At 32.4% G+C, this 15,268-nt stretch overlaps 1 protein-coding gene, 1 long non-coding RNA gene and 1 other non-coding gene across 3 annotated transcripts; 1 reads left to right on the plus strand and 2 right to left on the minus strand.

Moving 5' to 3' along the window:
* Window positions 1–4,608: 4,608 nt before the first annotated feature.
* On the minus strand, window positions 4,609–5,119 carry LOC112794360 (uncharacterized). The gene is made up of 3 exons (XR_003818368.2): window positions 5,021–5,119; window positions 4,817–4,918; window positions 4,609–4,739 (listed from the first exon to the last, which is right to left on the minus strand). It is a non-coding gene; the product is annotated as an uncharacterized lncRNA (long non-coding RNA).
* Window positions 5,120–10,507: 5,388 nt separating this feature from the next.
* Window positions 10,508–10,578, plus strand: TRNAG-GCC (transfer RNA glycine (anticodon GCC)). Its single transcript has one exon. It is a non-coding gene; the product is annotated as a tRNA-Gly (tRNA).
* Window positions 10,579–10,689: 111 nt separating this feature from the next.
* Window positions 10,690–13,558, minus strand: LOC112797091 (uncharacterized protein At5g01610). Its single transcript, XM_025839850.3, has 3 exons — window positions 13,315–13,558; window positions 11,787–11,841; window positions 10,690–11,226 (listed from the first exon to the last, which is right to left on the minus strand). Exons 1-3 carry the CDS (start codon window positions 13,399–13,401, stop codon window positions 10,778–10,780), a joined length of 591 nt encoding a protein of 196 aa, XP_025695635.1. The 5' UTR covers window positions 13,402–13,558; the 3' UTR covers window positions 10,690–10,777.
* Between the last annotated feature and the right edge of the window lie 1,710 nt (window positions 13,559–15,268).

Consider the following 15,268-nt stretch of genomic DNA (forward strand, 5'->3'; position numbering starts at 1 on the left):
CATCATTTTGGGGGAAGGGTTCATAGTAGGAAGATGGTTCTTCTTGGTAGAGTTGTGGTGGTTCAATATTCTCCACTCTTTCCACTTGTTGCACAACACACTCCATGGTTGCTTGAAATTGATCAAATGCTTCCTTAAGACGATCCCTTGACTCTTGTTCTGCTTGGATATCATGATAGGAATCATATGGCTCTTGGATCGATGGACATGAATATTCTTCCATGTGAGGTTGTGGTGGAAGGTAAAATTCATCTTGTGGTTGAAGATTTTCATATATTGGGGGTGGTTCATCTTGGTAATAATGTGGAGGAGGTGGCTCTTGAAAATATTGATGTTGGAATGGTGGTGGCTCTATATGTGGTTCATATGGCTCATATGGTTGTTGGTAGGATGGATATGGGTTAGGGTCATATGAAGGTGGTTGGTAAGAAGGGGCTTGTGAGTATGGTTGAGAGTTATGTTAAGGATATAGTTCATAGGCATATGGTGGTGGTTCTTGGAAGTCACAAGGTGATTCACCATAGCCATTGGATTGGTATGCATCATAGAATGGCTCTTCTTCATAGTGCATTGATGGAGGTTGTTGCCATGAAGATTGTTCATATGCATATGGCTCCTCCCACCTTTGATTATCCCATCCTTGATACACATTCTCATTGAAGTTCTCATCATCTACAACATAGTTGTAATCACACTCATAGCCAAAGTGAGAATTCATGGTAGCAAGAGAAAATAAGAAACAAAAACTAATAAGAAATAATTGAAACAAAATACTAAGACTAGCAAAAACTAACAAACAATCCAAAAATCAAGCTATTCACAATATTCACATATATACAATAACCAATAACATAACACCATTGCAAATCCCCGGCAACGGCGCCATTTTGATGATTGGCTTTTTGATGGTATAGAATTTCACAAATGAATTCTCGTTGAAAGTATAGTTTCTAAACCAACAATAATCCTTTCATACAAAAGATTGTTTGTTACACGTAACAAACCCCTAATTTTATAAACCGAAGTATTCAAACCTCGGGTCGTTCTCCCTAGGAATTACAATAAAGTGTCTTGTTATTGGTTAGAAATGTGTTTTGGGGTTTTGGATAAGAAGCATGAAAAGTAAATGTCAATAAAAATAAACTAACAACTATAAAAAGGCTCTTGGTAAGGTATGAAAATTAGAAGTCCTATCCTAGTTATCCTCCTCAATTGTGATGAGAATTGTTCATTGCTACCACTTAGTTAACCCTTACTAAATAAAGGAAAGTCAAGTGGATGAATTGACTTGAGCCACAAGTCCTAGCCAACTCCCAAGGAAAGACTAGCTTTAGTGCACTCCAAACCAATTAGCAATCTCTCTAATTACCAATCAACAAAGGAATTAGATAACTCAAGTGTCACTAATTACTCTACCTAGGCCAAGAGGAACAAAATCTATACTATATCTATGAGAGACATTTCAACAAACACATAAAGTGCAATAGAAGTAATCATTATTAAATGCAAGAATTAAAGGAATCTACAACTACAAAAACAAGAGATCAACAATAGAAAAGCAAAGAAGACACATTTAGTATGAATTACCTCTTATTGAATTGGAAGAATGTAGAAGGAACAATACTAGATCTACAACAAAATATAAGAACAACATAAAGGGAATTACAACAAAAGAGTAGAAGAAGATGAATGTAGCAACAAAGAATTGAGAGGTAGAAGTGGAAGAAAGCAAAGATTAAAACCTAGATCTAAGAACTAATCCTAATCCTAATCCTAGAGAGAAGTGAGAGCTTCTATCTCTAAAACTAATTTTCCCTCCAAAACTAAGCTAAACTAAACTAATGGTAACTAACTTGTGTTTCCCTCTTCATTCCTTGGGTTAAATAGCATCAGAAATGAGTTGGATTGGGCCCACAAGGCTTTAGAATTCGCTGGCCACGTTTTGCTTTAAGTGAACCAGGTGGCAGCAACGGCGCGTGCACGTACTATGCGCGTGTGCGCCACCATACGTATAGCAACTATGGCAAATTTTATATCGTTTCGAAGCCCCAGATGTTAGCTTTCTAACCCAACTGAAACCGCATCATTTAGACCTCTGTAGCTCAAGTTATGGTCATTTAAGTGCGAAGAGGTCGGCTTGACAGCTTTCCGGTTCTTCCATTTCTTCATGAGTTCTCCAACTTTTCATGCTTCTTTCTTCATTCCCTTGATCCAATCTTTGCCTCCTAAACCTTAAATCACTTAACAAACATATCAAGGCATCTAATGGAATCAAGGAGAATTAGATTTAGCTATTTTAAGTCCTAAAAAGCATGTTTTCACTCTTAAGCACAATTAAAGGAGAATATACAAAACCATGCTATTTCATTGCATAAATGTGGGTAGAAGGTTATAAAATCCCCTAAATCAAGCATAAGATAAGCCCTACAAATGGGGTTTATCAGGCTACGCTTTTTATGGTGATTCTTATTCGACCGTTGCCTTTTCTCAAAGGCTACGCTTTCCTGCACCAAGGGCTACGCTTTTGGCGTTTGGGAATAGGCTACGCTTTTCAAGTGATGATGTCCAGGACTAAAGGCTACGTTTTTCAGCTTTCATTTTTTCAGAATAGGCTACGCTTTTCAACGCTACTGCATCACTTGTAAAGCGTAGCCACATTGTATACAATAACTACTTTTTATAAGCGTAGCCTTTGGTCTCTTTTTTTTTGTATACTATAGCTACTGTATATAAGTGTAGCCTTAGGTCCCTCATTATTTTTTTTCTATATATATATTCTAATAATTTTTTTCTCTAAAACCTAATATTTAGTAATATGATTATATATAATCCTATTTTTTTAATTTAATTAGTCAAAAATTATAAAATAAAAATAAATACATAATAATACCATACAATATTCTTTAAATAATAAAAATTATCCTTTAACAAAATATATTTATAATGAACTAAAAATATTGAAATGTATCATAAATGAGTATTCATACATCTCACACTAAATTAAACATACCCATATCAAAATATACATTAGACCACTTAGAATTTACTACTAATAAACTATAAATAAATAAAAATCAGGAAAATGTAAACTAAAACCATGATTACTGTAAGATACAAGTTGTAACAATGCAACCAATAACTATGGAAAAATCCTGTGTTGCAACGCCAATGTGTAATGACACTACCGAGAAATATAAGCATTGCAGAAGCATTTGGGACTCCCAGAGCTGTCACCACCAGTAAACATGACGACAAACTGAGAAGTGCAAACTGTAAAAGGGAGTAAAACATCACCACAAAATTTCATCATATATAAATACACAAATTCACAGAAGAAAAAGCCTAGCCTATACTAGTGAAGAAACAAGTGCATTTTGATTATGATAGTTCATCATTATGCATAAAATACTTAAACAATATCACAAAACACTGACACCAATGAGAATTCAAAAGGATAGCACAACAACATAAAAAGGATAAAGGAAATAGCAAAGTAAAAAGATCATATAATTACCATAAAAGATGCCACATGTGTTATTTCAAAGCATGTAATAGAGGTCCTGGAATGATTCTTCCCAAAAAACTTGTCGTTTCCTTAAGAACTCCAATTCTATTGCATAAAAAAGAGAATATTGTAACTTGTGAAAAATGGAGAGGAAGATGACCTGTTGTAGTACATGGCGGGAAGGAGAATTTGGGCTTGATATGATGTGTAAGTGACCTATGGACCCTAAAACTTGGATATAAATATGGTTTATGCAGAATGAAAACAAAGAACACAACAAGGATATTAGAACCATAGTGTGCTAGCAAGTAAAAGAAATCTTTACAAAGCACAAAAATATATATCCTCTCACCAATTCAAAGAAGAGGATGATATCACCCGCATACCGGTCTTTAAAGTAAGATCCAGAGGAGCCTTCCGACCGGGAATATGGTATTTGGATATGAAATTGGCTGCAAAGCTTGATATCATATCCCCACATCTTTCAGTTGACTCAGCAGCTAAACCAGTTCGGGCACATGGCTTTGGTGCAGCCAGACCTCTTAATGCTTTGCCCTATAATATTAAGTGATAACCTCCTTAAAATACAGAATCTAAATTATAATCCCACAACTTATGATTTCATACCACATCAATTGCAGTCAATCCAGAAGATTTATCAGCAGCTGACAAAAGTTCAGAAACACTTCAAAAATTGACTTGGCTACACTCGGCAGTTGTTTGACAAGCTTGCAATATACCATCCTTGTTAACTTCACCTGAAGTAGCAGAATTCTCCATGCTGCCAACAATTATGAATAGAATAAAAAATAGTGAAAAGTTGACAATGATATCAAGTGATGAATAGACAATGAGGCAAACCATGAACTCCTTTGCTGTCTCTTGGCAGCTGAAGTAGAACAAACCAAAACATTCTTCAAGTTACTAGTAGTAGTTTTCTCCAAAGATGGATTTTCCTGAACATAGTAAGATAGTAACAATTTTAATTTGTTCAAACTTCAACCTCGATAACTATAAAATAATGAGAGAACTGTAATTGAATGAAGAAGTAAACCAACCAAGCTGAATAAGAATCATGAGTTTGACAAATAAAATAACCTTTGCATTTTCTTTTCCAGAAACAACTCCAAACTTGGACTTTCTGGCCAGAAATACTTCATCAACACACTTGTTGGTGTATTTTGGGCTCCTCAACATCCCTGGTCTCTTATCCACATTATCCATCTGATTGGTGCTGCAAACATAAATCAACCAAAATCTCTGAAATCTTGAAATTAGTGCTTAACATAAGAATAGTCTTATATATGTTACCTCTGCATCCTTAACAATTGGTGCTTGCAGCCCATTAATGACTTCTTTTGCATCATATATCACTCTCGCATTCCTGTTATTTGTATCCTTCACTTTATTGTTCTACCCCATCAAAATGGTTATGAAATTAGCATAAATCTAACATAGAATAGAATTAATTGTTTAAGAATCGATAAGTGAAAAATTTTAAAGACAATATAATACCTATCCCAATGACCATCAACTTCATACAGAACATTCAAAGTTTATGAATTAAGGATCTTCCCTTTGACCACTTTCTGATTTCCACCAAATCCAAGAAAATAATGAGTTGATTTGTAAGATAAATCAGCCTCAAGTCCTGTCTCTATTGATTTTATATTAATTTTGCCAATCCAATCAACAACAGGAACTGGAATTATTCCGAATAAAAGCTGATAATATTCTCGTCTCCATTAGAATCAGTTTCGAACACCCTTAGCTCTATGATCTTACAACGAAGCATATTAACAAGGGTCATATCTAGTAGGTATGACACGAGAAAGCTAAAACCCTCAATTCATCAGAAATTGAATAAAGAACAAAACTAGAATTCAACACTAATAATAACAAATAATGCTCAAATGTGACACGAAAAAGCTTCTAATACAGACAGCATGGCAGAAATTGAACCAGACATAGAAAAATCCTAATTAAAAATGAAATTGTGATATAGGAACCCTAATTAAATTTAACACAGGCTAGTGGGAATTAAGAACCCTAATTGCCTAAATCAGGAAAAAAGATTAAAAGCCTACCTGTCGTCGATGAGAGAGTGAATTGAGCAGGGATAGACGGAGCAGAGGCGGCACGATTAGCAAAGGAGACGCGGAGCAAAGCAGAAAGGCACGGCGAGGAGGTGGTGCGACGTAAGAGAGCTGCGGCATCGTTGCGAAGTAGCAGAGCTGCGGCAGCGGTACGGTGTAACAGAGCCGCGGTGGTGGCGTGGCGTGGCGTAGCAGAGCCGTGTGAGGATGTGGTGCAAGGAGAAGAGCCATGTGATGGCGTAGTAGAGCTATGAAGGAAAAAGGGGGAAGAGGGGAAAAAATTCACTGGGTGTTATGTGCTTTGGGTAGGAGAGAAGGAATGAAAGACTGAAGGCATTCGATGAAGAAGAAACAAAAAAAATTTCACTAAGTCCTATATACGTGTATTTGGGGTTTTTACATTAGGCAACGCTTTTAAAGCACACCCAAAACATAACAAATAGGTTACTCTTTAAAAGCGCTTCCTTTGGTTAAAAAAGTGAAGCCATAGCTCTTAAGATAAGGCTATGCTTTATAAGTGATATCTATAACATTTAAGGAGACGCTTTTCAAGTGATGCCACAAATGTGTTTCCTATTCTCCAACAAAAAGGAAACACGGAGAAAAGCGTAACCTATTCTAAGAATAGGCTACGCTTTTTAAATGTAGCCTAAAAAAAGTGTGGCTGAATGGGTATTTTTTTGTAGTGATAACTCCGTTTATTGTAACTTATTTTTCTTTTTTTCTTATTTTCTCCTTGGCCATGCTAATGCATTCAATTTCATTTTTTTTTCAAAATCCAAATTCTTTCAGACAAAACAAAAACATATTCAGTTTCAAGTTCTTGATATGAACGCCATTTTTATTTCAACTTTTTGTTTTCCCATTTCCGTATAAATTTTCTACCATTATCGACCAAAGCAACTCTTCACTAACTATAATTTCACTTATTCAATTATCAACTTATTACAGCACATGCAAGTTTTGCTAAAGAAATACTTGCATTATAAAAGTTCATATATATATATATATATATATATATATATATATATATATATATATATATATATAGTTTGAGGATGTATGAGAATGTAAGAATAAATTTAATGACCAAGATTAAATATATTTTAAAAGTAAAAATTAAAATTAAAATTATTATTTCCTTTCTTTTTTTCTTTCTTTTTTTTTTTACCAAAAATGAGATTTTCTCTCACATCTTTTTTTTTCTTTTTACGTTTGGATATCAAAAATTAAATTTTTAATTTTTGAACATTTCTTTTTATTGTGTATCTGCGTTATTTCTTTTACTACTAGTCTCATTACTGTTATCGCTCCTCCTTGTGTTCGTTACTTTCATTATTACCATGTCTCTTCTCTATGTTTTTGTTGCTGACATCTCTTCTCTATATTTTCGTTGCTGCTGTCTGAGTTATTAGTTACTGTTGTCGCTATTTATTCATATTTAAAATAAACAGAGTTGTATGTGTCTTTTTTTATTCATAGTATGAATAAATGTGCCTTCAAAAGTAAAATGTTTTTATATTAGACAATAATTTTTTTAAAGCATTGCTGGTATATAATTTTTTAATTATGTGAAAGTTTTTTATTTTTTAGTTATATAAATTTAATATATTATTTTATAAAATTTGTGTAAAATTAATTAAATTTAAGTCTTTTTTTATGCATACAACAACAACAAAGCGTTGTCCCACTAGGTGTGGTCGGCTATATTGATCAAATGACACCATTGAGCTCTATCATATATTATGTCTACAGAGAGATCGTTTACATGTAGATCTCGTTTGACTACCCCATGGATAGTCTTCCTCTACTTTTCACTCCTTCTCCATCTTCCATCTCATCCACCCTCCTGAGGGGTACTCTGTCAGTCTTCTTGTCACATGTCCAAACCACCTGAGACGCGATTCTACCATCTTTTTTACAATAGGTGCTACTCCAACTCTGTCTCTTATATCTTCATAATCTTATTCTATCTAATTGCGTATGACCACTCATCTATCTCAACATCTTCATCTCTGCCACACTTGACTTATGTTCGTGCTCCCCTTTGGCTGTCCAACACTATGTACCATAAAGCATAGCCGGTCTGATAGCAGTGTGATAGAATTTACCTTTAAATTTTAAAGACATTTTTTGTCACATATAAAACCAAACGCACTCCGCTATTTTGACCAACCTGTTTGGATCTTATGATTTACATCATGTTCAATCTCACCATTATCCTGTATGATGCACCCATGATACTTAAAACTTTTAATTTTTCGTAGGATATTTTCTCCAATCTTCACCTTTATATTAGGGGTTTTCCATCGGTAGCAAAACTTACATTCCATATACTCCATCTTGCTACGACTTATGCATAGACTATATATTTCTAGAGCTCCATAAATCCAACTTCTTATTTAAGTCTTCTCTTGACTCTTCCATAAGGACGATATCCACTACAAGGGAGGCGGGAATTGGCGGCGGTTTTTTTCTTGATTAGCGGCGGTTTTAAACCGCCGCAAAATCAAATACCGGCGGTTAACCAAACCGCCATGGATATGGGCGCCGGGATTGTGTTTGGCGGCGGTTTTTAGAAATCGCAGGTATAACCGCCGCTAAATCAATATTTTGCGGCAATTTTTCAAAAAACCGCCGCCAAATGCGAGTGACACGATTTCAATTAGACGCGTGTTTTCCGGCGGTTTTAAAACCGCCGCTAAATTAAAAAATTTAAAATTAAAAGAAAATTTGGGTTTTTCAAAAAGAATCGTACAATTTTTTTAAAATATTATAGAACTCTTTTTTTTACGTTTTTTATTTTTTATTATACTAAGAGTTAATATTTTCAACCTTAGAATTTAAACTTGTATTAAAACCAAAAACATTATCTACAAATCATAATAATATATTCATCAAAGTACGAAGAAAATAAACTCAATAAAAAATAGAAATGTACTCGGGAAAAAAAATATATCATTCTCAATTGCTTGAAAATTGAGGGCAAAAGCTAATGAAGTATAGATTAGACATTCAAAACTAAATCCTTTGGTTAACAATAAAAAACAGAAATGTACCCGGGAACAAAAATGTTGGCACAAAATTAAACTCCAATGTGATGTTTAAGACTCCTCTCGTATTTTTGCTTCTTAGACTTCTTTACTTTCCGGGCAGAGTTTAAGGGTGATATTTTCTCATCGATAGCATCTTGCTTGAGTGTTGTTAGTTCTTCCTCACTTTCCCTTTACTTTGCATTCATGTGCAGTTTTTGAAGATAAGTAAAGCACAAATATATATACCTTCAAGGGTATGAATCATGCACAAGGTTGTACAGCACAGAAACACATTTGAGTCAGCTGAAACGCAAAAAAGAAACATAATGCTTTAGGGAGAAGATGATCTGGATACCTGTTTCTGGGAGCAGAAATACATGAAGGGTATATAATATAAGAAATTAGACACTCTAGAGGTATAAATACCAGCATACCTGAAATTGAAATAAATTAATGCACCTCATTTTTAAGAAATCAGTATGATATAGATGAAGAAGGGCATCAAGAAGAAAGCACATACTTCTCAATTTGTCTCATCAAGTGACTTTTATCCCAGAGACCAGCATAGGATATAAAACCCCATCTGTTGCAGACAAATATAATGGAGTTAATAGCATCCGCGTTGAAAGGTAGACAAAATATTCTCCTTTACTTGCCTTGCACAATTAGACAAGAAAATGACCAATAACTTGAATTGCTTTAATAAGCTCTTTTGAAACTTAATTCTTCCTTTCAATAGAATCTAAATTTTTCTCTCATTGTTCCATATAGTGAAATAAACTTAGAAACTTACATGAACAAGAGCTTACAGCAGCATAATCTGCATGGCCTTTACACTATTGTTCGATACTAGTTTCAGTAACACAATTACCTACCCAAAATTTTATAACTTAAGTACACTTCTAATTCCTAGATAGCTAAGTATATCATCATTCAGCATGCATTATGACACAGGCTCTTGGATATGCTCTGTGAGTACTTCCAAAACTAATATGAAAAGGTATGGACTTAAGGATGATCCCTGATGTAATCCTATATCATTAAAAAATTCTTCTGTCACACCACCTTGAGTCTTACACTAGTTGTAACCCTATCATATATGTCTTTAATTGCACGAATATATATAAAATTCTTACTCTCTTCTTTTCCAAAACCTTCCATAAGACCTCTTTTGGTACCTTATTGTACGCTTTTTCCAAATCAATAAACATCATATATAGATCTCTTTTATTACTACGGTACTGCTCCATCATCCTTCTTAACAAGGTATATAGTTTCAGTGGTGGATCTATCTAGTATAAAACTAAATTGAATCTTTATTACTTGTGTCTCTCTTTTTTATGCATATTAAAAAGAATTTCAATTTGTTTTATTAGGTATATTTTAATGGAAATTTAAGACAATAAAATTGATTCAGATACATGTTCAGATGACTTAAATGATACGTTAAACGCATTAGAAGAATGGATTCCAAAATGTGAAGATGAATTGAAATCGAAAATGTACAGAGGAATTGTGGAAACAACACGAGCACAAGGAGGAGCGATGACAGTAACGAGACTAATAGTGAAGGGAATAAAGCAGTACAAGTAGATATTCAAAAATTAAAAATTTAATTTTTGATATTCAAACGCAAGAGAAGAAGAGGAAAGGATATAAGAAAAAATCCGATTTTTTGTCAGAAAAACAAACATAAAAAGATAAAAAGAGTAGTAATCTAATTTTTAGCAATTAATTGATTTAAAATAATAAAATATAAAAAAAGTTATATATTCTATATATAAATATACTATTTTCAGAACCTTGTTTCAAAGTAGTCATTATTGCGAGTAAACACAATATTATAAGTTTCTATAGTTGAAAACACAAGAGCACCAGTGGTCTAGTGGTAGAATAGTACCCTGCCACGGTACAGACCCGGGTTCGATTCCCGGCTGGTGCACAGCACTTTTGTGTGTTTTGCTTGACTTTGTTTTTTAGTGATAATAATCTCTATATCCAGACTCTATAATTATAGAACAACATAAATAAGGATGAAATACAAAGAGTAAAATGATCGACCCACACAGCAAGAACTGATTTTACTATTATGTCTCAGGTTCCAACAAATCACAACATTGAACAGACAATTTATATCTCTTTCAAAAAAGAAGAAAAAAAATTATATCACATATTGTCAAATTACAGACACGAAAGGATGGTGTATATATATATATATATATAAATTTTTCTACGGTCACACCATCCCTTGAAACCTCATACGCTTCTCTGCTCCTTGTTTTCTTCATACCAGCAGTGAAATGGAGCTTTGATCCTTCGGATGAAATCGCAGTCACTTTAGTCCAGATCAATACTTTGGTCTTCATTCCCTCTATATCCGCCAACTTCCCTTTTTCGAGATAACAAGTAACGGTGGTGGTGAAACGCAGGACCGACGAATCCTTGTAGCCTACTTCACACACTTGAGGAATGTAAACGACGAGCTTCCTTGTTTCTTCATTGAACTCGTAGTTCGTTGCGTCACGAGGAAAGATTCCTACAGGAAGATCGTACTCCTTTAGCAACTCGGTTAATGGCTTTTGCATCTTTCCTGTGGACATAAATCTTCAAGTTAGAGGGAGGTGATATTATCAGAAATTATAAGATGACACTCACCAAGATAGCAACAAGTGGAGAAGGGTTTCAAACTCGATTTTGAATTTCAAAATCCGTAGTTGTACCTAAATAGTTTCAGTTAGTATGTATGTGATATGTAACATACTATTTGATAACTTGATAACATATAAGGATCCTACAAAGCATGTTTAATTCCAATACAAAAGCTTTAAGAACCATTTCAGGGTATCTAATTGTTATTAGCAGCATAACTAAAGTACAATGATCTTGAAAAGCAGTGGCTGGAATTAAACTCCCACTGTTTACACTACATAGTAATTAGTGATTCTAATTTCAAAATTTTCAAGATACTTAATACTCACCACATGAACATAATGACACTATAATGTAGGTTCAAGCACATGTAAATGGCCTTAGTAACTCAAGGAGTTCATTTATACTAAAGAAATTGCTATGCAGTACACATTTCACACCCTACATTAGTTTAAAAACAAATGCTTGAACAATAGATAGAAATATTTAAGAAATACAAACCTTTTATTTTGTTCACCAACCATCTGGTACCGCCTCCAATACTGTCTGACAGCGACTATTCAACAACAGATAAAGAGTTATCTAAAAATTAAGCAACTGAATCTCATCTTCAACATTTAGTAATAGTCTAATGGAAACATTACACTCCCAAATCCCAATACTAACAAGTCACAAGTGATTTTAATCATCAGCAAGAGGATAAACCAATCTTAAGAATTGCACCATGCCACCGTCACTAATATCTATATATCTTATGTTACAATTTACTCAAAGCAATAAGAATACAGAGCCAAACAAATCATTAAGTCATAAACAAAATAAGATCCTTCTGCCTGAAATTTTCAGCAAAATAAAATGAACAAATAAAACCTGTCAACACCAAACTGATTCGAGGCAGAACTAAGGCTTTCAGTGACACTAATCCTAATTAACTCTCAGTCAAAAGTCAAAACTAGCAGTTATAGGTGCATCAATCTACTGACCACCGATACAGATAAAGAGTTCATCAAATTGATTCTAGAAATAAACTTCTGCATAAAATGATAGCAGCTCTTACACACAACTTTCCAATGTTCTGTTCCCCTCTCTATCCATTTCCACATTTTTCCTTCTTAAAACATTTTATCTCACTTGAACAAAATCTCATTTACGGGTTTGTTTGGCTAGAGGGTAAAAATTGAGTTGAAATTTATGGAGATCTCGGATCTCATCCCCAAAACTTTCACCCTATATACCCCCAACCGAACATAATCTCAGTCGCATATCCCCTTCGGCAATAAAATATTTGAGATCCTCAACTTTTCTCGGAGATTAATGCCAATGACACCCCTGATTTTGTTTAAGAATTCCAAGCTAACTAGTCAACACCTCTGGCTTTAATTAACTACAACGTGTAAATTCAATTGTGGGCATTGCAAGAAGAGAATTACAATCAGATCAAGGAGGCACCAATGCAAATTCTCAATTGAGTCAACTCAATCTTTTACATTGTTATATCAAACCAATACCCCTGATAAAGGTTACCTCTTGATCCCAAAAGGGTTCACCTCCCTGCTGATATAAAAACAAACCAAAACCCTATCAATTTCACTTGATTAAAAAAATTTCCTACCTTCTACTTATCTCAGTACGCCTTCCCCCCTCCCATACCTAACCCAAATGTCCATACAAGAAAGAAAAAAAAAACCTAAAACAAACCAAACATCTCTTCCTAATTCGTTTTTCAGAGACTGACTTACTATATAATACATAGAAGAGATTTAAATTAAAGAATACAATTTTCTAAATTTTGGCATCATGCACAGATCGTGAGAGGACACGGATAATCAACAATTGAGCTTCAAGAAATACCCATCAATCAAAGCCATGAAACCAGCATCAATAAAAGCATAAAAATCGAAAAAAGTTTCGATTTTTTTTCATTTGATTAGCCAGAACTCAAGTACCCAGATGATCAAAACCTGAAATTTTGCAAAGAAAAATGTAGAGTGGAAGAAAAAGAAGAGAAAGAGTGTGAAGAATTAGGTACATTGATATCATCACCAACAGAGTCAAGTTGCTTGGTAGCCTTGCGGTTGAACCAGTAGGACCCAACTTTGTTCAGAATCTGATCCATTTCTTTCCTTCAATCCTCCTTCTACTCCACTGCAAGATCCACCACCGCAGTCTTAATTCTTAAGTCTGCACTCTTTTAATCTCCTGGTACTTTGAAGTGCAAGCCTTGAATAATTACCTTTTTTCCTTGTATAAACCTTTTTTTTTTCAATTATTTGGACAATTATATAAATAGGCTATATATGTGTATTTAATTTTGATCTGTTATTTAGTGTTTAAAAAAATGGATAGAAACAACTAACGTATATGTAATCTCAGTAGAAATAAATATAAACTTCAGTGAAAATTTTAATTTTAAGAAACTACAAATTATCATAAGAAGCAATATTATTAAAATTTAATTTTGATATTATGAGTATAAAATAATTAATTTTTATATTAATTGCGTAAATAATAGAAAACGAATATAATTAAATAATTATATAAAATATTTTATACTATCAATAAATTAAAATTAAACTTGTATTATTATTTAGCTTAAATATTTAAAAGTTTTACAAATATAACGATTTCATTAGATTGCAATATAAAAATTATTACCAAAAAAAAAATTATCATTCTTTTAGAGGTAGTCTTTTAAAAAGTGATACTTTAATTTAATTTTTAATATTTTAAATGTTTTATTTTTGTCTCAAAATTTAAAACAAATTTAATGTGGTCATATCGTTAAATTTGACACAAATAATTAATAAAATGAATGACCTGACATTAACAATATTATTGTTAAATTATATCTTTTTTTGTTAAAAAAATATAATCAAAACATTTTTTGTAACACTTTTTTTTTCGATCTCTTTGTAAAAGAATTTTAAAATTCTATCGATCAATTATTAATGATTCAGAATCTAAGAAAAAAAATTTTAAATTAGTGATCAATTATAGATCAATTTATCTACATACTAAAATTAAATATTATTTTTTTAATATATTAATTATTTGTGTCAAATTTAATAGTAAAATAATATTAAATCAATTTATTTTTTTTAAATTAAATAAAATATTTAAACTTTTTAAAATTAAAATAAAATATTTAAAATATTAAAGATTAAATTAAAATTTGATCTAAATATTAAAAATTAAAATAATACTTTACCCATAATGTAAATAGTCTTATGAGTATAATAATTTGATTAGATAACAATATAATACTTGTACACACCATTAATATCTAAACTCTATAATTCTTTTTTTAACTAGCATTCCAAATAAAGGAGAGAATACAATGTTACTTAAAGAAATAATATGCTATTAGAAGTAAGAAATGAAGTAGCAAGTTATGGATTTTATATATTTTTTTTCTTTATGTAAAAAACTAGATTTACCACATTTGGAAACTTTTTTTTTTTATAAAAAAAAAAAGTTAGTCAGGTTAACCTTTTAAATTTCAACCATTTTTATAAAGCATAACAAAATAAAAAAGTTATAATAAAATTTGATCTTTTTATTTGCGAATATTTAAATCTTCAAAAATTTGAAAATATATTTAAGTCTTTAACTTTTTAAAATTTGGACATATCGATCTCTCATTTTTAATTGAGTTTGCCAGACCCAACAAAAAAAATCAAATGTAACTCTTATTATACTAACATAGTTGATACAGATGCACACATAAACTATCAACTCGACTCCTGCAGTCCTGCCTATTTCTCAGAATGACAACGCGACCCTTTAAGATAAAAACGATTTACTTCGGGGCTGTCTATTTCTTTTGAAGGGTCGCATTATTATTCCGAAAAATGGACAAGAGTAGAATTGGTAGTTTACTCAAAAGTTTTTTAAATGGGACAAATTAGACCAAGAAATCGATGTGTCCAAATTTTAAAGAATTTAGATATTTAAATATATTTTTAAATTCTCAAAAACTTAAA

Source organism: Arachis hypogaea, chromosome 4 (assembly GCF_003086295.3).
Source record: "Arachis hypogaea cultivar Tifrunner chromosome 4, arahy.Tifrunner.gnm2.J5K5, whole genome shotgun sequence".
NCBI classification, from domain to species: Eukaryota; Viridiplantae; Streptophyta; class Magnoliopsida; order Fabales; family Fabaceae; genus Arachis; species Arachis hypogaea.

Bases quoted from the DNA above. Each gene is read 5' to 3' on its own strand.
- LOC112797091 (XM_025839850.3), bottom strand. From the start codon at position 13,401: ATGGATCAGATTCTGAACAAAGTTGGGTCCTACTGGTTCAACCGCAAG. The intron at 11,842-13,314 runs GTACCTAATTCT...GTTGTTGAATAG, and splicing joins CTGTTGGTGATGATATCAAT to TCGCTGTCAGACAGTATTGG. The intron at 11,227-11,786 runs GTTTGTATTTCT...TTATGTCCACAG, and splicing joins GTTGGTGAACAAAATAAAAG to GAAAGATGCAAAAGCCATTA.